Genomic DNA, 27,761 nt, shown 5'->3' with positions numbered 1-27,761 from the left:
ACCATAGCTGCATCCACTCTTCTCCCCAGCGTTAATAAATACATTTTTCTTTTTTAGCACATGGTTACTGCATGCAAAACTTAGGGCTCCTTTTACAAAGGTGCGCTAGTGGTTTTAGCGTGCGCTCCTCCTTTTAAGCAGGCAGTAACTTTTCAGCTAGCGCACTCTATAGCGTGCGCTAATCTTGTGCGTGCACTAAAAATGCTAGCACACCTTTGTAAAAGGAGCCCTTAATTTAGGACACTTAAGCATGCCTCACAGTAAGCCATTTTAAGGTGCAGTACAAGAGCCCCTTAGAAGTAGTCTGTAAGATACATCCATGAGCAGTAGTGCTGCCCGATTTGCTGATTCAAATCAATTCACTGATTCATTTTGGTGAAATGATTCGTTGTCCAAAAAAATGAAACACACTGATTTAGTGACAATCTCCTCCCCATGGATGAGACCTGACATATCTCCCTGCCTACTAAAGCAGCATCAGTTGTGGTGGTGGCTGGTCAGCAGAGGCAGCGCTCTGAACAGGCTGCTTACCGCCTGCCCTGCTGGGGCCTTCCCTCAAAGACCAGTGCTCTAAATGAGCCCAGTCTCACCTGCGTACTTTCCAGTTGAGCAGGAACTTGTCAGATCACTATACTTACTCCTTCAAAATCAACTGGACCAAAAACAAAAGCAAACCAATTACTCAAAAATTAACTTACAACTCACGTAAATACATCGACCCCCCCCCCCCCCCCCACTAAATTCTGGACAAAAACAGACACCATAATCCAAGATTACAATCCCAAAGACTTCATCTCACAATGGAGCGATCTAAGTACAGCAACTCTAGATGAGCTAGTGTCAGAACAACCCAAAACCAGAATCCATAGAAAATCAGACAAATGGTTCAACAACAAACTACTCCTGCTCAAAAGGCAATGCAGACAACTAGAAAGAAAATGGAGAAAAAGTAGCCAAGATTCCACTAAAATAGCATGGAGAATACTGAACCAAAAATACAAACAAAAAAAGAAAGACATACTACCCAAAGCAAATAGGAGAAGAATCCCAAGACAGAAAAAAGTTATTCCGATTACTAAAAGAACTCACAGACACCATACCCTACCTGACCAATAACAACTCCCCCCCTCCCTCAGCCACACTCTTAGCCGCATTCTTCAAAAACAAGATCGCAACTATCAGAGCCATGTTCAATAGAACACCTATGCACCTAGAAGAAATCGCAACTCCCCCCACAGAGAAAGAATCAGTTGCAGCACACAGAACCTGGTCCCACTTCTCACCTATACATTGGTTAGACCTCAACAAACTTTATAATAAATACAGCCATGCAGCCTGTGACCTTAACCACTGTCCCCCCATACCTATTGAAAACCTCCAATACACTATTTTGCTCCCTGCTCCTACAGTGGATACAAACTTTACTCACAGATGGCCTTTTCCCACAAGACCTCAGCAAAATCATCATAACTCTGATCCTAAAAGATCCCAAAGGAGCAACGGGCCAACCATCCAACTACAGACCCTGTCCATCATATTCAGCCACTATCTCCCTTATTCTACAAACATGGGTGCAAAATTGTGCTCATGTAATTGTTTAAGTGGATACTAATTGGCTTTAACTGTCAATAATGACCCTTAAGTGGAGTTAATTTGCACCAATTTCAGTTACACATGTAACTACATTTAGGTGCTATTCTATGTATTTACAGCCGATATTCCATACTATTTAACTGTCCAGGAACAGCTTCTGGCTGGTTAAATAACACTTACCATATATACTCGAATATAAACCGGGATTTTTGGGCCAAAAAATTGGCCCAAAAATGGGGGTCCTGATTTATATTCAGGTCACCACCTCTACTCCTCTTCCAAAATTATTGCAGGCCACCGCCAGGCTCTGCAGTCTGCCGCCCTCCCTGTCCTAGCCTCAGGCTCATACCTCTACTGATGATCATCGGTGGAGGTGCAGCGAACAGGAGTGAACTTTCCAAGTTCCTGCCCCGCTGTTAACTGGCTGCAAGAATTCGCAGGAGCCATTACGGAAGCTGCTCAGCACTGAGCAGCAGTGCAAAATCGCATGCTTGCTTGTGCTTCTTCTCAATGGCCAAAGATGCTCATAGGCAGCCAGTTAACAGCGGGGCAGGAACTTGGAAAGTTTGCTCCTTCCCGCTGCACCTCCATCGACGATCATCAGAAGAGGTATGAGCCTGAGGCTAGGATAGGGAGGGCGGCAGACTGCAGAGCCTGGAAGGTAGGGAGGGTGCAGAGTCTGATGGGGGAGGGAAGGAAGGAAGGGGGCTGGATGCAATGCCTGACAGGGGAGGGAGGGAAGGAAGGGGGCTGGGTGCAATGCCTGATGGGAGGGAGGGAAGGGTGCTGGGTGCTATGCCTGGCAGAAAGGGAGCTGGGTGCAATGCCTTGACAGGGAAGGGAGAGAAGGGTGGTGGGTGCAATGCCTGGCAGAAAGGGAGCTGGGTGCAGAGCCAGACAGGGCAGGGCACTTGAATATTAATCCGCCCAACTTATATTCGAGTCAACCATTTTTCCTCCTTTTTGGGGGTTAAAAGAGGGTCTCGACATTTTCGGATCGACTTATATTCGAGTATATATGGTAGCTGGCTAAATGCTAATATTCAGTGCAAGATGGTCGCTGAATATTAGCACTTAGCGGCTAGCTGGCTATGTTGCACAAAAGCCAGCTATCCGTGAAATTTAATGCACCACCGGCTCTGTATTAAAATTAGGCCATTAGCGAGTCCCTCCAATGCTCAGAAAATGGTGCACAACTCTCCTCTTCCCCCCCCCCCCCCCAAACAACTAAAAAGTACTGCTAGCTGCACTGGAACATTACAATGATTAGAAAAGAAGTACTGAGGTGAAGCCACAGGCAAGGAGTGTGGCTCAGGCTATTTGACCTTCCAAAAACAATGACAAATTGGCTTGAAGCAGAAAACTCTTACTGTAGGAGACTCCATTATAAGAGGCATTAAAGAACACAGTTCAAGGGTCCCAATGTAGTGAAATGCCTTCTGCTACCAGACATACAACCATACTGAATGTGGTCCGAGAAGAAAGTAAGTGTTCTAATGTGTGTAATGGTATTGTAATCCACATGGGGGCAAATGACCTCGTCAACAATATCAAATTTAGAGCACAGAGAGTGTTCCAGAAGCTTGGGGAGGGTCTCAAGGCTTTGGTTCAGAGTGTATCTTTTTCTGATGTTTCTACATAAGTAGGGTTACCATAAGGCTCCAGAAAAAGGAGGACGAATTAAAGACGTTCAGGTTTTGCTTCCATTGAAAGCAATGGAAGTAAGGAGGACAGATTGAGACATCTGGGTTTATCGAGCCCTATGGTAACCCTATACATAAGGCAAGGGAGAGGAAAGGCTTCATAAAACCCCCAAAAAGGGGTTCAATAAGTGGCTTGAAGCCTGGTGTAAAGAAGCAGGTTTTAGATACATAAGTGGATAGGGCAGTACATGGAAAAATAGCAGGCTGCACTGAAATGATGGACTACATCTTTCTGAGTTGGGGAAATAGATCTTTAGACAGAAATTAATACAGTATGATTCTAGACATTTAAACTAGAAGATAGGGGTGACAAAAGGAATAACAGGAATTCAGAAAGTCACCTCCATCAAAAACATGAAAGTAATGTTAATAGTGAAAAGCATCTAAATTAATTTAATAACACATGGAAAGCAGTATGCACAAATGCCCGTAGTCTAAGCAAAAAAAGGTTTAAGAGTTCAAGCCCTGATGTTTGAGGAAGGCATTGTTGCTATTACAGAAACATGGTGATTCCCGTGGATTAATATATTTTTAGGCAGGATAGGGAGAACCAAAAAGGTGGAGGAGTAGTGCTGTTTGTGAAAAATAATGTCAGAGCGACAGAAATGCAAGGAACCTGAGGAAAGGAAAAAGCTATATGGATTGTCCTGGAAAGAACATCTGTATCATAACTTTCTGATCCTCCCCAATTTATAGCCTCACATTCTTTATCCCCTTTGAGGCCCCACTAAATACTTATGTCCTTTGCAAAGCCTCTCTCCCTACCTCTGTAACCCTCTAGCCATCCCCGGGACTCACCTGGAGGTCCTTCATGTTAATGTACTTGACGTTGTGGCTAACAGTCAATGCCATCTTTTTGATACTCAGCACCACAAAGGGTGGCAGTACTACCACTAGGGGTAGACCTTTCATGTGAGTGGGAGTGAGGGTCTAGTTGGGGAGGAAGGAAGGGGGAAAGTAGATTCGGGGAGCATCAAAACTGGGGGAACAGAGGTTGGAAGTACCTGTTTCCTTTTATGTGGGTTCTGGTCAATGCTTAGTCTCTTGCCTGGTTAACCTTTTTGAATCTCAAATCCTAAGATTACAGAATACTAGTATTTATGCATGTAAATATTACATTCACCTGCATAAGTGCCTGTTGGGTGCTAAGTGGTATTCTACAAGCTTAGTATGCAGCCCCCCATAGCTGTACATATGGATGTACATATGGATGCAGCTGTACATATGGATAGGTCATAGGCAAGTCCCACACTTAGGGGCTGTCTCAGGATCTATGAGCTTATATTGGCTTACAGGACCCATGCTGAATTTTAGTCTTACTGTTAGGGGCCAGCCCTACCACTAGGCAAACTAGGTTGGACAGAAGAGGTGATGCTGGGTACTAAGGAGGGAAAGGAGAGCGAGAAGGGAAGAAGTGATTCTAGACATTGAGGGTGGGGGAAGATAAGGGAAGTGGTGATGATGGAGAAGGGATGGGCAATTCTGAACACAGAAAGGAAAGAAAAGTAATGGGGTGATGCTGGACATCTGGGAAGGGGGGAGAAGGGAAGAGAAGGAGTGATGCTAGATATTTGGGAAGAAGAGAGAAGGGAAGGAGTGATCCTAGACATTTGGGAAGAAGGGGGAAGAGAAGGGAAAGGGAGATGCTAGACTAAAAGGGGGGAGGCACAAAGCTGATGATTTGCCAAGGGTATCAGCCTGGGATTGGCCCTGCTAGTGGTTCCAGCACTACCTGAATATCTCTGCCAACAGTTTTGGGACTGTGCTATGTTTCTTTCATCTGCAGGCCAGCTCTGGTCATTTGCCTAATAGCACAGAGCCTGGACAATTACTCTGGTAGCCTCCCCTAATGCCAATCCTGACAGAGATGCAGTTTTGTTTGGGTTGAGAAACACTACTTGCAATGCATTTACCAAGCATAGTTATCTCTTTAAATTTTAAAAGTAAACCTTGAATCAGTGCAGTAAAATAAAATCATCTATATTTCAACACTGAATATTCTAAGCTTATTTAGTACAATTTAATAAAATAATATTCCTGTATAAGTAGGCCCACTTCTTTTACAGGACAAAGTATAAAACGTAGACTGTGAACTCAACAGAGATAGAAAAAGCTCTTGCATATAATGAATATAAATTGCTTTGGTTATACCACAGAATGGCTGTATATTAAGAATCTAACAAACATAAAGAGTCAAAGGTTTGATATCATATGGTACAACCAAAATGGTTTATATATATTGTATGCAGATACTTTTTCTGTCCCTAGTGGACTCACAATGTAAGGGTTTTGTATCTGGGGCAATGGAGGGTTAAACCCTCCCCCCCTTTCGCAAAGCCAAACTAGTGGCTGCCGCTGCGATAACTGCCCCGAAGTCCATAGAGATTGTGTCTTTTGCTCAGAGACACAAGGAGCAGCAGTGGGAATTCAACTCAGTTTCCTCAGGTTCTCAGCTCACTGCACTAGCCATTACACTACTTCCCCATTCCTCTAATAAGCATACAGTAGTAATAAATTCTCTAATAAAACCCTAAGTGCGCATGCGCACTTACAATGGCGTGATCCCTGCCTCCGTGGCCGTGTTTGATTTGCGGCAGTTTGCGGCGCAAGCGGCAGTGATAAGTGGTGGCGAGGGCAATGGCAGGAGGGTGTCCTTCAACGTGGACAGGGTGTGGGTGCTGTGAGGCATCCGGCTGTCAGAAGAGGTGTTTAGTCGAATGAATGAGTCCTCCCATGCTGGTAAGAATTACACAATGTAAAGGAAGTGGAAAAATGTTGCTACTGCTGCACTGGGAAGTGGAGGGGAAGAGGGAAAGGGGGCTGCTTGGGGGGGAGGGGTGTGCTGGGGGCCAGACAGCAATCTTGGCTTGCTCTGGGGGGAGAGAGACAGAAGGGGCCACAGAGAGACAGGCAGGCATGGCGCAATATAGAGAGACAGGCAGGCAGGGGGCCAGGGAGAGACACCGAGAAAGAATGACAGGGGGCCAGAGAGATAGACAGCCAGCGGCCAAAGAGAGAGAGACAGAAAAAAAAAAGACAGACAGACAGCGGCCAAGGAGAGAGAAAGAAAGAAAGACAGACAGACAGGGGGCCAGGGAGAGACACAGACAGAAAGTATGACAGACAGGGGGCCAGAGAGACAGACAGAAAGAAAGACAAACATAAAGATAGCGGCTAAGGAGAGAGACAAAGAAAAAAAGACAGTGGCCAAGGAGAGAGAGAGAAAGAAAGAAAGAGACAGACAGGGGGGCCAGAGAGACAGACAGACAGACAAAGGGGCCCAGGGAGAGACACAGACAGAAAGAAAGATAGACAGCGGGAGGGAGAGAGAAAGAAAGAATGACAGACAGCGGCCAAGGAGAGAGACAAAAAGAAAGAATGACAGACAGCAGCCAAGGAGAGAGACAAAAATAAAGAAAGACAGACAGAAAGCAGCCAAGGAGAGAGAGAGAGAGACAGGAAGAAAGACAGATAGTGGCCAAAGAGAGAGAGAAAGAAAGAAAAAATGACAGCGGCCAAGGAGAGAGAGACAGAAAGAAAGCACTACTGCTGGACAGGGGGAGCAGGCAAGGGGTGGTGGTGGATAGCCGAGGAGAGAGACAGACAGACAGGCAGACAGTGGCTAAGGAGAGAGACAGACAGACAGACAGAAAGCGGCTAAGGAGAGAGACAGACAGACAGACACACACATCTATTCTAGCACTCGTTAATGTAACGGGCTTAAAGACTAGTATAGACATAATACATCACCTCGGATGTTCCCAGGGACTGAATCTCTCTTGGTAAGTCCACCGCATGCCGGTTGAAGTAGTCCATAGTTATAGCATTGTTCCAATAGCTCAGGTTGTTCTCTGGGTTCGATGTCTTTTTCTTCCTCCTCATGCAGCACACTGTCAGCAGAACAGCTGTGAATACAGATTAATAATAATATAATATATCAGTTTTATAGCACTACTGGATATATGTAGCACTGTACAGTGATAAAAATGTATAATCTAACTGGTTAGCTGAGGCAATGGCAAATAACGGGTCCCATTTACTAAAGTTAGTGTTCACTAAATGTTAAAAAGCCCAGAGGTATAAAATGGGCTACTTAGCATTTGTGGGTGTTAGGTGCCATTCAAGTTTCAAGTTTATTTAAATTTGATAAATCGCTTATTACATACTAAGCGAGTAACATTTAAAATATATGGTATACAACATTGAAATGTTTGGTATACAACATTAAAAGAGGGGTAAACAACAGACTGACACTACAGACAAACATGAGTACTTTAGGGAAGGACAAAGGAGGGCAAAAGTTACAAATTACTGTTTTCATAATGAAAAGAGAAGAAGTGTCTGGTGAGGGAAAAAACATTAGGATTGGGATAAAATGAGTAAGAAGAGTTAATTTAGAGATTAAAAGAGGCTTTAAAAAGAAAAGTTTTTAAGTTAGTTTTAAATAAGTTGAGATCTTTGACTTCTCTGATGTATAAGGGAAGAGCATTCCAGGTAAGGGGAGCCATAACTGAAAAAATGTCGTGACGTCTGGTTCCTATGATTTTCAAGGAAGGAACCATGAGCAGTCCCTGTGCAGTAGACCGCAGGGAACGGGTCGAGTTCGAGTCCTAGCGACTTGATGAGTTAAAGATCCAAAAAGAAGTTGGACAAGTGCTTCAGCATCATCCTCATAGTAGTTGTCAACGTGTCCAGCCACCTAGTTGCAGATGCATGCTAATTCTATTAGCGAGCTCTAAGCTTTAATTAAAAGTTTCCAAAGTGACTTGCTCAAGATCAAAAGGAATGTCAGTGACACAAATGGGTTTATACTCTGGCTTCCCTAGTTCTTAGCTGAGTTCTCTAACCCAGGGGCATAGCCAAATCTCAGTGGGGTGTTTCTTTGTTTTTTTTGGGGGGGAGGAGATCTGTGTCCAAAATGTATGTGTATGGAGATAAAAGTTTACCCTACCTATGGTTACCAGACATCCAGATTTCCGGACAGCTTTTCAAAACCCGGCACTTTGTCCAGGTTTTGAAAAGCGTCTGATGTCAGGACAGCATCTGTGAACACACGGATGCAACACGGTGATGTCACATGCACAATGTCATCACATCGCAGCCATGCATGCGCAGATGCTGTCCCGAAGCACTAACAAGTTAAGGGGTGGGGCTGGGGACATGGCCATGGGTCCAGATTTTCCTTTGGGAAAATCTGGTAACTCTAGCCCTACCCCCTGCAACCATACCTGAGCTAGCAGGGGCCCCTAGCCTTGTGATTGGAAACCCTCTTCCAGCCAAAGTCTGGTGCTTTACTTGGGCCACTGCTGCTGCACAAGGCCCCCAACCTTGTGCATGCTCAGTTTTCACACATGTGTGAGGATGGGCCTCCCTTGTGCATGCTCAGTTTCACAAAAAAACACACAAAAAGAGTAGTAAAAGTCAATGGGTTCTTAAAGGGGACCAACCTGCCTACTTAAGCACTAGTGAAAAGACAATAAATAGTTAAACGATAACTAAATTTAATAAGTGAAACGGGGTGTCCTCAGTATGAAAGAAAATTCTCCAGCGCTCTATACAACAAGGCACAGGTTAGTCCACCTCTGCCTGCACACCATCACAGGACACCTCACGTGTGCATAAATTAATTTAATAGTGTTAGAACTTAAACAGTGATATTAAAAGTTCAATCATACAAGTGCATAAGTAAAGCAGGATGTCCTGCTGAAAGAGCCCCCCAGCCAACTCCTAACAAAAATCTCAGACTTAGCTTGAAAATGCGTCCGTTATCAGTTGAAAAGCGAGGAGAGCAGTATTCCTACAGAACCTCATAACCAGGTCCAACCAAGCCTGGTTTCGGGGCTTCAAAATGCCCCTTCATCAGTAACCCCTTGTCAATCAGGAAGGAGAGGAGTCAAAAATGCTGCCACAACCGGCAAGCAATTGAACGGAGAAAGCTGAGCCCATTAACTTTTACTGGAGAACGTGTGTTGTGACAGTTTCTCAAAAAAAACAAACATGTGTGGGAAAGGTACCAGTGCGGCGACAGCCCTAGAAATAAGGCAGACTATGGCTTGAGAAGGACTTCGTTGGTGAGGCTCTGGGATCCCTGCCAGCCAAAGTAGAAGACGATGCCTCACTTGAGGAAAGGGGGGACTGAAACCAAATTGGGGAGACTCAAGCCCCCAAGGTCCACCCTATGCCACTGCTCTAACTATTAGGCCATAAGTCTTGTAGATCTGATAATATGAAAATTTAGTTTAAGTTTATTAAGAACTTGATATACCGCTTTGGAGGAAAACCTATTAATGCAGTTCACAACAAATATTATTATCAGAGTTAAATTAAACCTGTAAACTGTATATTATGTATATTGCTATTAGATTCCTAGTATGTTTCATGTTAAGATAAAAACTTGTATTGAAAAATCTTATGGCAAATTGCAGCCTGTTAACTGTATATTATGTATGTATATTTTTTCCATCTTTGGCCCATACATTTAAAAACTAATTAACAAATGTCTTACCACAGCTACGATGCCTAATGTCTGGAAATATGTTATCATCCACCCTACAATTAAAAACAGCAAAGAAAATACCCAAGAATGTTCAAATTACAGACCTATAGCCAATCTTCCTCGTGAAATTATACAGAAAAGATCATATTTAATCAAATCTCAGATTTTGTTGATATAAAAATCCACCCTAATTAGATTGGGTTTTGCAAAAATCATTCCACGGAACATGCTCTATTAGGTTTAACAACAATTACCTGGACCATCACAAATCAGTCATTCATGTCTCCTTGGACCTTTCTGCCGTCTTTGATACAATAGATCATCAACTCCTACTTCAAAGATTAGCTGCAGTGGACTTTTCTGAACAAATCCTCGAATGGTTCAACTCACATTTCTCTGATCGCACCTCTATTAAATAGTCTCATTCAATAATACCACATCTTCACCATTCATAAACAACTTTGGGATTCCTCAGGGATCTATACTGTCCCTCATTCTCTTTAACATTTATCTGGCCCCTTTACTAACACTATGTCAATCCATTGGTCTCACTGCTTTTGCATATGCTGACGACATTCAGCTCATCTACCCCATTGGCGCATCGAACCCCACAAACATCAATCTTCTCTACACAAAATTAGTTAAGATCAGTGGCGTACCTAGCATATGTGACACCCAGGGCCCATCATTTTTTTGACACCCCCATCTATATGAAAAATATGATTTTTAGTAACAATCCACATATCGCACAACAAGAGTGCACCTAGGAAAAGGCAGCACCTTAAACACTGCAGTGAGCACTAGAACACCAACACATACATTGTAAAACTAAACAAGCCACATCACGCACAGTCAATTGATCCTGCAGTCAATGCCAACTGAAAACTATGTTCTTTTACAAGGCCATGGAATAGAGGGAGATATACTAAGATGGATAGGCAAATGGCTAGAGAACAGAAAACAGAGAGTGGGCATAAATGGGAAGTTCTCAGAATGGGAAAAATTGAATAGCGGTGTACCTCAGGGCTCAGTACTTGGACCCATCTTATTTAATATTTTCATAAATGACCTGGAAGAAGGAACATCCAGTGAAATCATCAAGTTTGCAGATGACACAAAGCTATGCCGGGCAATCAGATCGCAGAAGGACAGCGAGGAACTCCAGAGCGACTTGAATCAATTGGAGAAGTGGGCAGATAAATGGCAGATGAATTTTAATGTGGAAAAATGCAAAGTGATGCATTTAGGCAGAAAAAATAAAGATCACAAGTATAGTATATCAGGTGTAACTCTGGGAAAGACCGAACAGGAAAAGGACCTGGGTGTATTGATAGATAGGACCCTGAAACCGTCGGCGCAATGTGCGATTGCCGCAGCAGAGAAAGCAAATAGAATGCTAGGCATGATAAAGAAGGGAATTACGAGTAGATCAGAGAAAGTTATAATACCGCTCTACAGAGCCATGGTCAGACTGCACCTGGAATACTGCGTCCAGCATTGGTCTCCATACCTAAAGAAGGATATAAAACTGCTAGAGAGGGTGCAGAGACGAGCAACGAAGTTGGTGAAAGGTATGGAGAACCTGGACTATGAGGAACGACTTAGGAGACTGGGGTTGTTCTCCCTTGAGAAGAGGAGACTGCGAGGGGATCTGATCGAGACTTTCAAAATACTGAAAGGATTCAACAAAATGGAGCAGGGAAAGCAGTTATTTACAATGTCCAGTGTGACACGGACAAGAGGACATAGACTGAAGCTGAGGGAGGACAGGTCCAGGACGAATATCAGGAAGTTCTGTTTCACACAGCGAGTGGTGGACACCTGGAATGCTCTCCCAGAGGAAGAAATTGCAGAATCCACCATTCTAGGATTTAAGGGTAAACTAGATGCACATCTCCTTAAGAGTGGCATAGAGTGATATGGGGACTAAAACTATGCCAGGGTACACCTGGTGGGGCCTCCACGTATGCGGATCACCGGACTTGATGGACCCAGGATCTGATCTGGAGATGGCAATTCTTATGTTTCCATACACACAGAACAGAGATACACCCTCGCCCAATATGGAATAATCACAAACTAAAATAGAAATATGTAGACAAAAGTTAAACTGAACCGCCAAGAAACCTGACTCTGCATACAATGCAACACTACAACACCACAAAAACAGTAACACATATCCTCTAATACGGTGCAAAATATAAAGACAGTAGATGTAAATTTGAAAAAACTGATACATAACCATCACCACTTTTCAAATTAACAAATAAAAATAAAACAAATGAGAAATAAGAAAATACAATTTTATTGGACTAATCCATTTTTCAATTAGCTTTCAGAGGCCAAATCTTTCTTCAGAACAGTACTGTTATGGTATCCTGTCCTGACCTGAGGAAAAGGGTTTAGTCCAAAAAATTGCCTTATTTCCATTTCCTGTTTATAAAATTTTATCAATTCAGTTACAATACTACTTGATTCTACAAAAAAATCTTTCTACCTTTTGTCGTTTCTGCTTTAATCATCTTCTCTTTGCTCTTTTCTTTCTATACAGCATTTGTCCTCTCTCCCTTCCATGCAACATCTGCCCTCTCTTTGCCCCTTCCACACAGCTTGTGCCCTCTCTCTTTACCCCTTGCATCCACTGTCCACCCTCTCTGTTCCATATGGATCCAAACAACTCTCACGGAAGGCCAATTCCCACAAGACCTAGGGGAAATCATAATCACCCCAATACTGAAAGATCCCAAAGGACCAATAGACACCCCCTCCAACTACCGACCCATCGCCTCAATTCCATTATATGTTAAACTAATAGAAGGTCTGGTTGCCAAATACCTCACCAACTACCTTGAAGACCACAACCTACTTCACCCAACTCAATCGGGGTTCAGATCGAACCACAGCACTGAGACACTGCTAGGATGCTGATAATTCAACTCAACCTCTCTGCCACATTTGACCTGGTCGACCACACTATACTTCTTCAGATATTAGAAGCAATAGGGATCTCAGGGAAAGTATACAATTGGTTTCAAGGATTCCTTAAAACAAGAACATACAGAGTAAAAGCAAAGGATCTTATATCGGAGCCTTGGACCAATCCCTGCGGAGTACCCCAAGGTTCCCCACTGTCACCCATGCTCTTCAATTTTTACATTTCCTCCCTCGGTACCCTGTTAGACAAACTCAAAGTAACTTCATTCAGCTATGCAGACGATATCACCATACTCCTCCCCTTTGACACACAAGACCCCACCAAATCAGGCATCCTGAAAAAAACTCTAGAAGCAGTGGAAAAATGGATGACAGAACACAAACTGAAGCTCAACCCAGATAAAACTAAATTTCTACTGCTTGAAAAGGCCAAAACCCCTTCTATAACTGAGCTAGAAATAAAAACCACCAAATATCCCTTACAACCCACTCTCAAACTCCTTGGAGTAACAGTAGACAGAGGTTGCACTCTTCAGGTGCAAATCAACAAAATCACACAAAAAGCATTCTTCACCATGCGCAACCTTCGCAAAATCAGAAAATTCTTTGAAAAAGAACAATTCAGACTCATAGTCCAATACCTAGTCCTAAGTCTATTGGATTATTGCAATATCCTCTACCTTTCCTGTCCCACCTACCTAATAAAACAACTACAGACAGTGCAGAACACTGCCCTCAGAATGATCTATTCCCTTGGAAAATTTGACCACATCACCAACGCCTTCCTAGACTTACACTGGCTTCCAATACAAGCCCGCATCCAATTCAAACTATACTGCATGTTATTCAAAACATTAAACGGAACGGCACCCACCCACCTAAACAACCGTCTAAACAGGTACCTCTCAACCAGACAGAGGAGAACCCAATCCCCTTTCTCCTACCCCCCCTTTTAAAGGAACTAAACGCAAAAAGATGTATGACAACTTACTAGCAACACATGCAGCTAAACTGGATCCCACCATCACCAACCTACTGACAGCTTCAACTGACCTCAAGGCTTTCCGCAAAGAAATCAAGACCCTACTATTCAAGAAATTCACCCAAATGTCCTAATCCCTCCCTTTTCCCCTCTCACCCCCTCTTAGAATCATCTCATCAAAATTGCTTTAGACCTTACGCCTTCAATTGTATTCCTTTTACTGGAAAAGTCCAGCTATCTTTTTTGTTGTACTAGGACCAACTTCTTTAATTGTATTTCTCTTCCTGGAAATGTCCAGCTATCTTTCTGATGTAATCCGCTTAGAACTGCAAGGTACAGGCGGAATATAAGCCAGTAATGTAATGTAATGTAATGTAATCTTCCCTCTTTCTATGTCCCTTCAATAAACTGTATATCCTGTTTCTCTCCTTTGTACATGATTTATTTTGGCTTCACCCCCTCCCCTTTGCTCTGGCATCTCTCTCTTCTCCTTTCCTTCCTTCTCACTCCACCCCATGGTTTGGCATCTATCTCCTTCCCTCCTCTCCCCCCCATGCCCTGGCATCTCCCTCCTATCTCTCCCTCTGACACCTCCTCTCCTTTCTTTCCCTCTGGTCTGGCATTTTGTCTCCTTTAGTTTCCCTTCCTTCCCCCCATGCCCTGGCATCTCTCTCCTCTCTTTACGTCTCCCCCTCCCACTCCATTATCTAGCATCTCTTCTCCTTCCTTTCTCTCCTTCCTTCCACCTGGTCTGGCATCTGCCTCCTCCCCCTCCCCCCATGACATCTCTCCCCCATGGTCTGGTAGCTCCTTTCCTTTCCTACCATGGTCTTGGCATCTCTTTTCTCTCCTGTCCCTGGTGTTCCTTATCCCCTCTCTCTCCCCAGCATTTCTCTTCCCCCTCCTCCCCCCAAAAATTGGGTGCAGCAGCAGAACATTTCTCTTCCTCCTCCTGTCCCCCATTGGGTGCAGCAGCATATCTCTTCCCCCTCCCCCCTTGGGTGCAGCAGCAGCACTTCTCTTTCCCCTCCCCAAGTGGGTGCAGCATCAGCATTTCTCTCTTGCCCCCTCCCTAATTGGGTGCAGCATCAGCATCTCTCTTCCCCCTCCCCCCCTTGGGTGCAGCAACAGCATCTCTCTTCCCCTCCTCCCCAGGTGCAACAGCAGCAGCATTTCTCTTCCCATCTCTCCCATCGGCGGAGTCGCAAGCTTCCCTCCATCGCTGACCTCTTGCTGCTCTTCCTTGCTTCGGGCCTTTCTCGTTGTTGGGTCCTGCCTTCGCGGAAACAGAAAGTAGGCAAGACCTGGCAGCCAGGAAGGCCCGTAGCAAGGAAGAGCAGCAAGACAAGTTTTAACTTCCCTTCGTCGCTGACCTGTCTCCCTTAGCTTCCCTCCATCACTGATCTTAGCCCTAGCAAACTCATGCTCCTGGGCTCGAGCATGTCCGTGCCTTCTCTTCTCCTCCCCCCCCCCCCAGAACGTAACTTCCTGTTTCGGAGGGAAGAGAAGGGAAGCTGGCACGCACACCTTAAAGCCCCGAAGCATGAGTTTGCTATGGGCTAAGGTGGGAAATTGCCAAGCCGGTGAGAGGTGGGGGTTGTTTTTTTGTTTGTTTTTTCTAAAATGTTGAGCAGCGGCAGGATTCGCGATAGATGGCAGCTGGGCAATCATCTAAATTAGCCGGGCGCAGCGCCCGGCTAAAAGGCCCTAGGGCAGTGGTAGGCAAACTCATTAGTCAAAAGAGCCAAAATCAGCAATACAACGGTTAAGATTTTTTTTTGAGAGCCATACCCTGTGCCCGCTTGTGCTACAATGGCTACGTCAACCCGACTGACATCCCGCTCGTCCGCACGTAGTCGAAATCGATTCGTAGCAGAGCCTAGAGAATGACAGGGGGAAAAAATTTGTCTCCGTCCCCTTCCCGTAAGCTTGGTCCCCATCCCCGCAAACCACCTGATTCCATCCACACAAGCCTTGAATTGTTTTATATTGAACTTATTATATTAAAGTATAAAAAGAAACAATATTCTGTACAATTGTCAATTTGTAAATCAGCGTCTTCTCCCCATTCTCTCTTTCCCATTTCCCTTCAGCGTCCTCAGCCCACTCTCTCTCCACTTTCCTTCAGTGGACGCACATAAAAACAAGCAAGTAATTTTATATCATTTTCATTCTATTCATTCATAGAAATTAAATTCTAAATAATGCCAGTCACATAACAAAACATGATTTTACAAAAATAATTCCCTGCACAGTCAAGCCTGCAAGGATTACTACATGTCTTTCAGCAGCTCCCCTTCCTCCCCCTTACTTTCGTGGCCAAGTCAAAATGATCTACCAACAATAAAATTTTAAAAACACAAAGCACGCTGTACGCAGAGAAAATGTTAATTATCATTTATATTCTGTGGGTTTTCAAAGAGGTCAAGGCAGATGACTTTATGCAATGTCACCTCAGTAACAACTATACAAAAATAGACAAATATACCCCCTCCCTTTTTACTAAACCTCGATAGCGTTTTTTAGCACAGGGAGCTGCGCTGAATGCCCCACGCTGCTTTCATCGCTCATAGGCTCCCTGCGCTAAAAACCGCTATTGCGGTTTAGTAAAAGAGGGCCATAGTGCAAAATATAGACAGCATATATAAATTCTCAAAACGGACACATTTTGATCACTAAATTGAAAATAAAATCATTTTTCCTACCTTTATTTAGTAATTTCATCAGTCTCTGGTTGCGCTTTATTCTTCTGACTGTGCATCCAATATTTCTTCCCTTCTTTCAGCCTCCTGTATGCTTCCTCTCCTCCAGACCTCATTCCCTCCCCTAACTTTTTCTTTGTTTCATCCTGCCCCCTTCTTTCTTTCTCTCTCCATGCCCCCTTTCTTTCTGTATGGCTGTCTTTCTCTCTCTCTCTCCGTGCCCTATTTCTTTCTTTCTCTCTCCATGCCCCCTTTCTTTCTGTATGGCTGTCTTTCTCTCTCTCTCTCCGTGCCCTATTTCTTTCTTTCTCTCTCCATGCCCCCTTTCTTTCTGTATGGCTGTCTTTCTCTCTCTCTCTCTCCGTGCCCTATTTCTTTCTTTCTCTCTCCATGCCCCCTTTCTTTCTGTATGGCTGTCTTTCTCTCTCTCTCTCTCCGTGCCCTATTTCTTTCTTTCTCTCTCCATGCCCCCTTTCTTTCTGTATGGCTGTCTTTCTCTCTCTCTCTCCGTGCCCTATTTCTTTCTTTCTCTCTCCATGCCCCCTTTCTTTCTGTATGGCTGTCTTTCTCTCTCTCTCCATGCCCCATTTCATTTCTTTCTTTCTCTCTCCATGCCCTCTTTCTTTCTCTGTCTGTCTTTCTCTCTCTCCATGCCCCATTTTTTTTTCTTTCTTACTTTGTTTCACCCTGCCCCCCTTTCTTTCTTTCTGGCTCCCTGCCCCCCCCCCCATGCTACCACCATTGGGAAACATGCTGCCACTGCCACCATCGGGAACAGGCCAGTTCTCCCTGCTTTTCTTCCTCACGGGGCCGACCAACTCTCGCCACCCGACGTCAATTCTAACGTCGGAGAGGAAGTTCCGGGCCAGCCAGGCAGCGATTGGCTGGCCCAGAACGTCCTCTCCGAATTCAAAATTGACATTGGGCAGCCCCGCGGGAAAGAGAAGCATGGCGATCTCAGAACATGGCGCCGGCCTGTTCCCCGATGGTGGCGGTGGCTTGGGGGAGGACAGTGAGAAGGGGAGGGAAGCAGGTTGGGCACCACTGCTGTAGACGAGCCGCAAGCTGCAGTTTGCCGACCACTGCCCTAGGGAGAACATTGGAGGGTGGCCAGCTGTGCGCTCCCTTGGGGCGTGCACCCTGGGTGGACCGCCCCCACTTGGTATGCCACTGGATAAGATTAATGATTGGTTATGTGAAAACATGCTCTTGCTCAGCATCTCCAAAATTCACTGTCTTCTTTTTCCTTGGAAAAACAATATTCAACTTGTAGCCCCTGTCTCCATTAATGGCATCCCTATTTCCACTGTCGATTCAGTCAAAATCTTAGGAATAATAATCGACAGTAAACTTTCTTACAGGTCCCAAATTAGTGCAGTAGTAAAAAAAATTTGCTTCTTTAAACTTAGAATGATTAGATCATTAGCTAAAATTCTGGACTCTCATTCTCTCAATATTCTGATTCATTCCCTTATCATAATCTAAGCTCGACTACTGCAACTCATTATACAAAGGCATTTGCCAAAAAGACATCCACCGTCTCCAACTTATTCAAAACACTGCTATTTAAAATTATCACAAATATGAAGAAATTTTATCATGTAACTCCCTTGCTTAAGAATGCTCACTCGTTACCTATTTCGTACAGAATCACTTATAAAATTGCCATTCTTGCTTTCAAAGCTCAAAATGCCAAAGAACCCGCTTTCTTTAGTTTTTAATGCCAACAAAAAGTGCAATACAATTTATATACAAATAATGATAATCAACCAAGCACTTATAATCAATCAGCATCTAAACAAAAGATAAAAATTCCCTCCTTCATCCATCATTATCATCAGGAATAATACCAAAACAAAAGATATACCCCCCTCCTGCTCCCCCCCACCCCCCGAGATCCTGCATGATCTGCCTAGAATGCTAAGATCTACATCCCAATATCTGCTTCATGGTCCTTCTTTAAAGACTATCAGTACACGTAGGCAGTGGCGTACCTAGGGGGGGGCGGGGGGGGCGGGCCGCCCCGGGTACCAGCCCTAAGGGGGTGTTCCCGGCCTTGCCGTTCAGTCCCCCGCCACCCCCGAAGGACCGCTCGCCCCCCTGGCCTCCCCGCACCACCTATGAACAGCCGCAGCAGGATCGCGAAGTCAGCGTCAGCATCCCTGCGCTGCGATCCCGCCCCTCCTCTGACGTCAGACGTCGGAGGCTGGGGCTGGCGGGCTCGGAGTGGCGCGCGGAGTTACGATGCAACCCGGCTCCCACTGTCCTCGAGCTCTCCTCTGCCCGCGTTTTGACGCTGCCGTTCCGTTCCCCGTCCCTCCTCCCCTCCCCCGCCCCACTCCGACTCTCAGCCATGGTCATGGCGGATGGTCAGAGGCACTTGCAACGGGGGCCCGTGCGGGTGGGCTTCTACGACATCGAGCGCACCCTGGGAAAGGGCAACTTCGCCGTAGTGAAACTGGCCAGGCATCGCATCACCAAGACCGAGGCAAGTAGAAGCGGCGAGCCCCGGCGGTAGGGGGCGGAGGGCGGAAGCAGGTCGCCCCTGCAAAATGCGTTTGGGGGTCAGGAAGTTGGGGCGGGCGGGCAGGCAAGCAGGCTTTCAAGGGGGAGGGGGTGACAGGCAGGCAGGCAGGCCTTCAAGGGGGGACAGGCCTTCGGGGGGGGGTGTAGGCCTTTGGGGGGGTGCAGACCTTCAAGGGGGTGCAGGCCTTCAAGGGGGGAAAGGCAGGCAGGCCTTCAAGGGGGGGATAGGCCTACAAGGGGGGGGACAGGCCTACAAGGGGGGGGGGGGGACAGGCCTTCAAGGGGGGGTGCAGGCCTTCAAGGGGGGGACAGGCCTACAAGGGGAAGGGACAGGCGTTATGTTATGTTTGGAATAATGGTTACATATATGAGGTTCAATAAAAGAAAATTTTCACTGCCTGTTTCTATTCTGACCATTTATTCCATTTCATGGTTATTGCAAAAAAAAAAAAAAAAAAAAAAATTTTTTTACATGGGGGGGGGGGGGGGGGGTGTCAAAAAATGATGGGCCCCGGGTGCCACATACCCTAGGTACGCCACTGCACGTAGGGACACCTCATTCGCTGTTACCTCACCCACAATCTGGAACTCTACCTACCCATTTTAAGGGCTGAAAGTAAGCTAGACAAATTCAAAGGAAGCCTAAAGTGCTTCCTTTTCAAAGACGCCTATGAAAGCTGAGCCAGCCCTATGATCTCATAAGCTTCTGAGCGATCATTTTTTTTTTTCTCTCTATTCAGAACATTGTCCTTCCCTCCACCGTTTGTTTTTTCCTTATTTGTTCTTTACTTTAAATATTGTAGTCATCCCTACTTTCCTTTTGTTTTATTGTATGTTATGTCTGTAGGTATTCTGTTTCTGTACGTTATGCAATTTTTATTTTAATCTGTATTTTAATTGTTTCCCCATTCTTTTATTGTACAACGCTTAGAATTCATGATTGGCGTTTTATCAAAATTTTAATAAACTTGAAACTTGTATGTTAACCTGTAACCTGTTCTGAGCTCTTTGGGGAGAACAGAGTAGAAAATGAAATAAATAAATAAATAAAAAGAGCTACAATAATTCATAGAAAAGAAATAGTCAAAAGGAAAGAGTGAAAAAAAAAGAAAAATACTTCAAAATAAATACTGAGCATCATCACAGCTTTCATAGGGTTTGAATTTGGATTTTAGGTTTATTACTCATCTTTCCCAAATGTGAGCTTAAGGCAAGTTACATTCAGGTACATGAGCTGCTTCCCTGACTATAGTGGCTCACACCTATCTAATAAGATGGTGAGCTTGTGTTCATTGCCCGATTTGTCGTATTTTACACTTAAACACCTCCCTCTGCAATTAACTCTCCACACGATCTGCGTGCCAGAATTGGTATTTACACTCATGCATGTTAATGTTCTATGTACAGAGGCCCCAATGTGTAATAAAATGCTTGCTATTTAGCATATAGAAAGACTGTTTAAATTGTAATAAACCTGTATAGCGTAAACAAGTAGAGAGTCTGGTAATCATCTTATGAGGCCTTTGTGCACTATGTATGAAAGTCCCCTGGGCAAATTGAATTTAAGGCACACTTTTAGCATGTAAAAAGTATAATCAATCATAGAATTATTACTGTTCTGCATCACTAGAGAGGCCAGATTCCTGATTTTCCCTCAACTACATACTGACTTCTTTCAACCACAGATCTTCCCAAATCATACCTCCTCCTCTTAAAAATCTCTCTTCTCTAGACCTCTTGCAACAGACCCTGCTGCAGAACCTCTGAGATACCAAAATACCCATTAACCCTCTCTAGCCCCTTGAGCCCACTTCTAACAGACACCAGACCCAGGAATTCCCACAAATAAATTTACTATTACAGTAAATATTCTCACCAGCCCTGGACCTCTCAAAAGCTGTTTATTGGGATTTATTAACGCTGTATGTGAAAAAAAAAATACTAAAGTAATGGAAATGATATGGATCGTCCTGGAAAGAGAAGATTGAACCTGTAACTTGTGACATGGGTGCCAGATTTCCTAGGGAAACTATTAACCAAGAGAAGGGGGTTAGGGTTTCTTTAAGCAAGTGTCAGGCAAGAAACTGCTTTAAACCCCAGAGAAACTACAATACTTCTCCTTTAAGAATTTAAGTATGATCTAGGTCAGTGTTTCTCAACATGCAGTACGCGTACCCCTAGAGGTACGTGAGCCGTTTGTGGGAAGTACGCGGTGTGGATCTCCCACCTCCCTTCCTCAAGCTGAAGCTGACTTGAAAGGCTTCTCTCCGATGTCAAAGTTCGGGCAACACCAAGCTAACTCCAATGACGAAGAGCCCTCCGTCTTCTTCCACCCTCCCACTGCCTGTCAGGGAGCCCGGAGTATATACAAGGTCTGGCACTGATGCTAGCTTAACTGACGCAGAGCCTTCAAGTATTTTTGCTCATGAGGCCCTATTGGTACCACCCCTCTGATGCCAATGTGTCAAAGTGGGTGGAACTGACAGGGCCTTCCTGAGCGTGTGGACGTGAAGGCTCTTCAAGTTAGTACCAGTGCTGGGCCCTGTGTGGAATCTAGATTCCGGGTCAAGCAGTGGTAGGGTGGCAGAAGGAGGAAGGTTAGAGGAGGAGAAATGCTTGACTTACTGGTGGGGAGGGGGAGGAAAGAGGGAGCAATGCTGGATTTCGGGATATGGGGAAATGGAAAGAGTTGATAAGGTTGGCTGACTAGTTGGCTGACTAGTGGAGAAATGCTGGACATGGATGGAGCAGAAGGGGTTAAGGGCTATGATTCTTAGGAGATGGAGAGTAAGGGTTGAAAGAGGAGGAAATGTACATGGAGGAGAGGGAAAGGGAACTGAAGAGAAAGGAAAGAGGTGCACATGGATAAAGTGGAATGGAAGGAAAGAGAGAGAGGAGATGCACATGGCTGGAAGGGAAAAGGAAGAGGGGAAAAGATGCATGTGGATGGAGGAAGGGAGGGGCATGAACTTGGGATACAGAAGTAAGGGAGAGAGGGAATAGAAAGGGAGAATTGTTGACCATGAGTGTGTGAGTGAGAGGGAAAGAGATGGTGCACATGGGGAAAGGAAGAAAGAGGAAAATGTTTGGGCATAGAGAGAGAATAGTGACGGAGAGATTCATGGGGAAGAGAAGGATGAGAGCGAGAAATGTTGGATATGGTTGTGGAGATGGAGCAGTGGGACAGATTGAAAGGGGTGCAAGGAGGAGGAATGTTGGATATAGTGGTGGAGGGAATGGAGAGAGAGATGAGGCATATGCTGGAGAGGGGTGATAGAAAGAGAAATGTTGGGCATGGGGTTGGTGGGCAATGGTGAAAGATGCTGCACATGATCTGAGAGATGAGAGGGAAAAATGTTGGATGTGGCAGTAGTGGGGGTGGGAGAGATGCACCATGGATCTTTCTCTCTCTCTTTCCCCACTCCCTTTGCAGCAAAGGAGGGAATGAGAGAGAGACAGATGGACAGTGAGAGAGAGAGAGGGAGACATGTTGCCAGCGGGGGTGAAGGAGAGAGGAAGGAAAGTTGGACTCATGGAGGGACAGAGAGAGATGTTGGTTGGGGATGGTTGAATAAGAAACCAAAAACTGGTCTTCGTGACATTTGGAGCATTGAGATAAAGCATCAGATTACTGCGTCTCAATGGCCACGAATCTAGACTTGGAGGATGAGATGTACAGTGTCTGCATCTATGAGAAAAACGTGGTTTTTCTTATTACATAGAGCATTTTGGACCCCAGTTCGTTTACAGAAATTAGATAGTTCAAAGTCTAATAGATGCTGGCATTGTCATCTTGAAGCTGGGACTTTGGATCATTTACTATACTATTGTCACCTGATACTTAAATTTTGGAGATCTATTTGGGATCAAGTGAACAATATATTGGAAAATCCAGTGGCATTGACATATGATACTATCTTATTTGGTACGTTAATGAGAGCTAAAAGTCAAATATCTGCTCGGAATAACAAACTTCTCTTTCTAATGACAGGGGTTGCCATGCAACTTGTTTTGAAGAACTGGAAGAACTGGGATAGGTTAAATTACACATTCTGGTGAGAATCCCTTTGTTATACTTTTAAAATGGAACACTTGATGGCCATACAGCAGGGACGTTACAGGAATTTTATGGATGTTTTGGAGCCATTGGCTAAATTTTGTAAGGAATGATAACTGATTTTATTTTATTGACCTTTAAACATACACATCCAGGGTGGGAGGGAGTGGGGAGGGAGTTGCAATGGAATTTGATTCAGGGAATTTATGGATAGTTTCTTGCAGGTTTTTATTTTATTGAATATTAGGTGGGGGGAATAATTGTACATTAATGTCTGAAAGTTTAATTACATTACATTACATTAGTGATTTCTATTCCGTCAATACCTTGCGGTTCAAGGCGGATTACATAGAATTTTTCAGAGATTACATAAAAGTTTACAGGAATAGCATAAGAGATGTCATAACAGTTACATAAGAATTACCAAAGAGTTGTTGAGATCTTAAGGTGATAAATGTTGGGTAATAAGAATTACCAAAGAGTTGTCGAGATCTTAAGGTGGTAAGTGTTGGGTAAATAGAGGCATTTTAGCATTAGTTGGGTAGTTAGAAGCATTTTAGAGTATATTAAGGGTGTAGAGTGGGTAGGTGGGGTTTAGGTAGGAACTGTGCTTTTCTTGTAATATTATATGTATATGATTTACTTGTTTGCACAATTGTAGTTTGGAAATTCAATAAAGATTTATAAAAAAAAAAAAAAAAAAGACTTGTCTACAAGTACTCCCAAGTCTCTTTCCTGGGGGGGGGGGACACAACTATCCGAGTACTTCACTACTACAAAAATCTTATACTCACAATTTTTTGTAGTCGTTCATGCGGGACCTTGTCAAACACCTTCTGAAAATCCAGATATACAATATCGACCGGGTCACCCTTGTCTATTTGCTTGTTTACTCCCTCGAAGCCTAACAGAGAGTCTTTTAATCCTTTTTGTACTGGATCCCAGCAGTGACGCAGCAGAGGGAAGGCCCCGGTGGGCCATAAAAAAGCCTTCTCAGAGCGTTCTCTCAATGTTGGCAGCCTTAACTCACTGCTCTGCTGGCATTGGGCCTTCCTCCTGCTTCTGCGAATGAAGGACCCAGCAGAGAGGAAGGCCTGATGCTGACAAAGCAGTGAAATTCCTGGAGCACCCCTTTATGGTCTGCACCCAGGGCAGACCGCCCCCCTCCCCCCCTTAGTATGCCACTGCATAGGAGCCAATTTTTCAAAATGACTGACGGTGCTAACCCAACAGAAATTACTTCTCCCTGGACACAAAGTGTTTGCTCAATATTGGGGGTGCTCAATCACCCCCAATACTCACAGAACTGACTCCTATGATAGAACCCATAAGGGTAATGCTGGATCTAGTGAACACAAATGGGGAAAATGTTTCTCACATCCAAGTGGGTGCATATATAGGCAACAGTGATCATTGTATCATATGGTCTGATATAAGAGCTAAAGTAATGTGTGGATACACAAAACTGAAAGTGCTGGATTTCTAACATTTTGACTTCAATAGAATGGGGAAATACAGTAGACCTTCGCGGTTCGTGAATCGCGGACTCAGTCATTCGCAGTATTTTCTGATTGCCTCTTCTGGTCAGAAAATACAGGGAATGACTGAGTCCACGAATCAGCCTTCTGCACAGCCGATTCCTCCTCTCCTTCCCCGCCGCCCCTGCAGCCCTCTCCCGCCTCCGATCCGCTCCTAAACTGTAAGCGTGGTTTTTCAAAATTTGCAGGTGCTCCTGGAATGGAACCCCCACGAATTTCAGGGGAGTACTGTACCTGAAGAATGAACTGATAGGATGGATAGACATAGGAGAAGTGGAAGGACTAGGGTTACCATATTTGTGAAGATAAAAAAAAGAGGACATGACCCTGCCCATACTCCACCCACAGCCCCGCCCACACCACCCATTTTCTTGGTCCTCCTTCCCATCCTCTGTACCCTTTTAGTGCTTTTCTATCTCTCTGTTTATCCATGGGTGCTTCTCTCTCTCTCACTCCTTTCGATCCCCCCCCCCCTGGGTACCCCCTTTCTCTCTTTCCAACTTCCCCTCCCATCCAGCACTACTTGCTCCATGTTTTTTTCTCCAGCACTCTCTCCTTTCCATGCTATTTCTCTAGCCCTCTTCCCTCCCTCCATGCTGTTTCTCCAGCTCCCCTCCCTTCATGCTGTTTCTTCAGCCCCCTCTATCCCTCCCTTCATGCTGTTTCTGCAGCCCTCCCTCCTTTCAAATCCCCTCCAAGCTGCTTTTCCAGCCCCCCTTCCCCTCCCTCCTCCAACACTGTTTGACCTCTTTAGCTCATGACTCCCCCACCTACCTTCCCAGGCCTGGCCATTGTAACTGAATCTTTGGCCAGCCGGCAACAGCAACAAGGTAAGCCTGCTACTGCTGGCCTGCCCTGGAAGCTGCCTCTCTGCAAATCCTGCCTATGTGGGAGCAGGAATTTGCTGCAGAGAGGCAGCTTCTGGGGCAGGCTGACAGATGTAGGCTTACCTCGTTGTTGTTGCTGCTGGCTGCTCAAGGATTCAATTATAGCAGCTGGGCCCAAGGAGGGGGTAGGTGGGGGAGTCAGGAAAGCCATCTAAACCCAGACAGGTAGTTTAAAAACCTTTCTGGGCTCCCGGATAGTCCTCGAAAAAGAGGACATGTCTGGGTTTTCCCGGACATCTGGTAACCCTAGGAAGAACAATGGTATAAGCTGAAAGCAGCTTTAAATATGGCAAGAGATCTTCTATATAAAGAAAGTAAACAAAAACAGGAGATAAAGGAAATCTATATGGTTCTCCAAGCATAGGGCTGAAAAAAAAATCAAGAGAAAAAGGCAGCGTTCAAGAAATACAGAAGAACACAAGAGGAACACAGGAAAGATTAACAGGTAAAACTCAAATAAGCATAGAGGGAAATATCACTGACAGAAAAGAAATGACTAAAGATGACAACTTTTCAGATATATTGGAGAAAGGAGGAAAGATGCTGAGCTCCACTCTGAAAAGTGATGAGGAAAAAGTGGACATGCTAAACAAATACTTTTGTCTGTATTCAGAGAGGAAAATCCTGGAAAAGGACAGGGGAGAGTGGGGCACAGTGGTTAAAGCTACAGCCTCAGCACCCTGAGGTTGTGGGTTCAAACCCACGCTGCTCCTTGTGACCCTGGGGAAGTCACTTAATTGCCTCAGGTACATTAGGTAAATTGTGAGCCCACCAGGACAGACAGGGAAAAATGCTTGAGTACCTGAATAAATTCATGTAAACCATTCTGAGCTTCCCTGGGAGAATGGTATAGAAAATTGAATAAATAAATCTACCAAGGATATACTGTATATGGGAATAGACATTGCACCATTAATGGGAGAATTTATGAGCAACTTGATGAACTTACTATATTATAAATATTTTATACTTTTTTAAATTCTTACATTTTTTGTGCGATTGTGTTCTTCCCTATTTTTATTGGCATTCCTTTTCTTTACGTCTGGATTTATTTTACCTGTTATAATGTTGTAAACCACTGTGACTTGCAAACTAGAAATGGTGGTATATCAAGCTTTTAAATAGATTTAAACACTGATATTGAAAAACTGAAGGTAGACAGAGCCTTGGGGCTGGATGAGATATATCCCAGAATATATCCTGCTAGAACCTCTCAATGATTTATTTAAAAGCTCCTTGGAGATGGGAGAGGTTATTTGGGATTGAAGATGACCCAATGTGATCCCTCTTCACAAAAGTGGGGACAGTGATGAAGTGGGGAACTACAGGTTGGTAAACCTCAATTCGGTGGTTGGGAAAATGATGTAGGATGCTGCTGAAGGAAAGGATAGTGAACGTTCTAGAACAGGGGTCTCCAAAGTCCCTCCTCGAGGGCCGAATCCAGTCAGGTTTTTGGGATTTCCCCAATGAATATGCATTGAAAGCAGTGCATGCACATAGATCTCATGCATAATCATTGGGGAAATCCCGATAACCTGACTGGATTCGGCCCTCGAGGAGGGACTTTGGAGACCCTTGTTCTAGAATCTAATGAGTTCCAAGCTCCAAGACACCATGGTTTGCCAAATGAATTGTGGCAGATCTTGGATGTATTTTGTGTGTAGATGCCTAAATTGGACCTAGATGCCGATGTTTAGGCCAAGAAAACCCTGGCATAAATAGGGGGGTACCTAAGGTTTTGACACCTACCGTCGCCTATCCAATTTAGGCAGAACTAGGCACAATTCTATAAACAGTATAATTGACATGTCTATGTACCATGTTTCTCGATGTTTATCTTTTAGCTAGGGCCTTAGATCTGATTTTGGCGCCAAACTTTGGATGCAAGGATTTACACCCCGATCTTCAGTAATACTACATCTTTAGTGAATGCACCTGATTCGCCCATGCCCATCTCATGGCCATGCTCCCTTTTGTGCTGTGCGCTATAAGATTTGTACACAGCTACTTACCAAACTTCTAGAAACCATAGTTGCTACCCAGCTCTCCTCCTATCTCGAGAGATTCTCCATTCTTCACCCCTACCAACATGGCTTCAGACCCTGCTTTAGCACTGAATCCCTCCTAGTTTCCCTAACAACTACACTCACGTAACAAATTCGCTGTCCTACTACAATTCGATCTTTCCGCTGCTTTTGATGTCGTCCATCACGACATACTACTTTACCAACTTTCCGAGATTGGAATCGACTCCACCGTCCTAATGTGGTTCTCAAACTTCTTACGCTCTAGTTCCTACACCATCAACACAAATGGCACCATGTCCACTCCTTGGACTCCATC

The 27,761-nt window shown here is 44.6% G+C and overlaps 1 protein-coding gene across 2 annotated transcripts in view; it reads right to left on the bottom strand.

Moving 5' to 3' along the window:
* TMEM108 (transmembrane protein 108) overlaps positions 1 to 27,761 on the bottom strand; it is a 402,601-nt gene that overhangs the window by 8,647 nt on the left and 366,193 nt on the right. For both annotated transcript variants that reach the window (XM_033930212.1, XM_033930213.1), the window contains exon 5: positions 7,047 to 7,201. In XM_033930212.1, the coding sequence (XP_033786103.1) occupies positions 7,047 to 7,201 (155 nt within the window). The remainder of the gene's footprint in view (positions 1 to 7,046; positions 7,202 to 27,761) is intronic.

This window comes from Geotrypetes seraphini, chromosome 2 (genome assembly GCF_902459505.1).
Source record: "Geotrypetes seraphini chromosome 2, aGeoSer1.1, whole genome shotgun sequence".
In the NCBI taxonomy this organism is placed as follows: Eukaryota; Metazoa; Chordata; class Amphibia; order Gymnophiona; family Dermophiidae; genus Geotrypetes; species Geotrypetes seraphini.
This window is presented reverse-complemented; position numbering and strand designations above follow the sequence as displayed.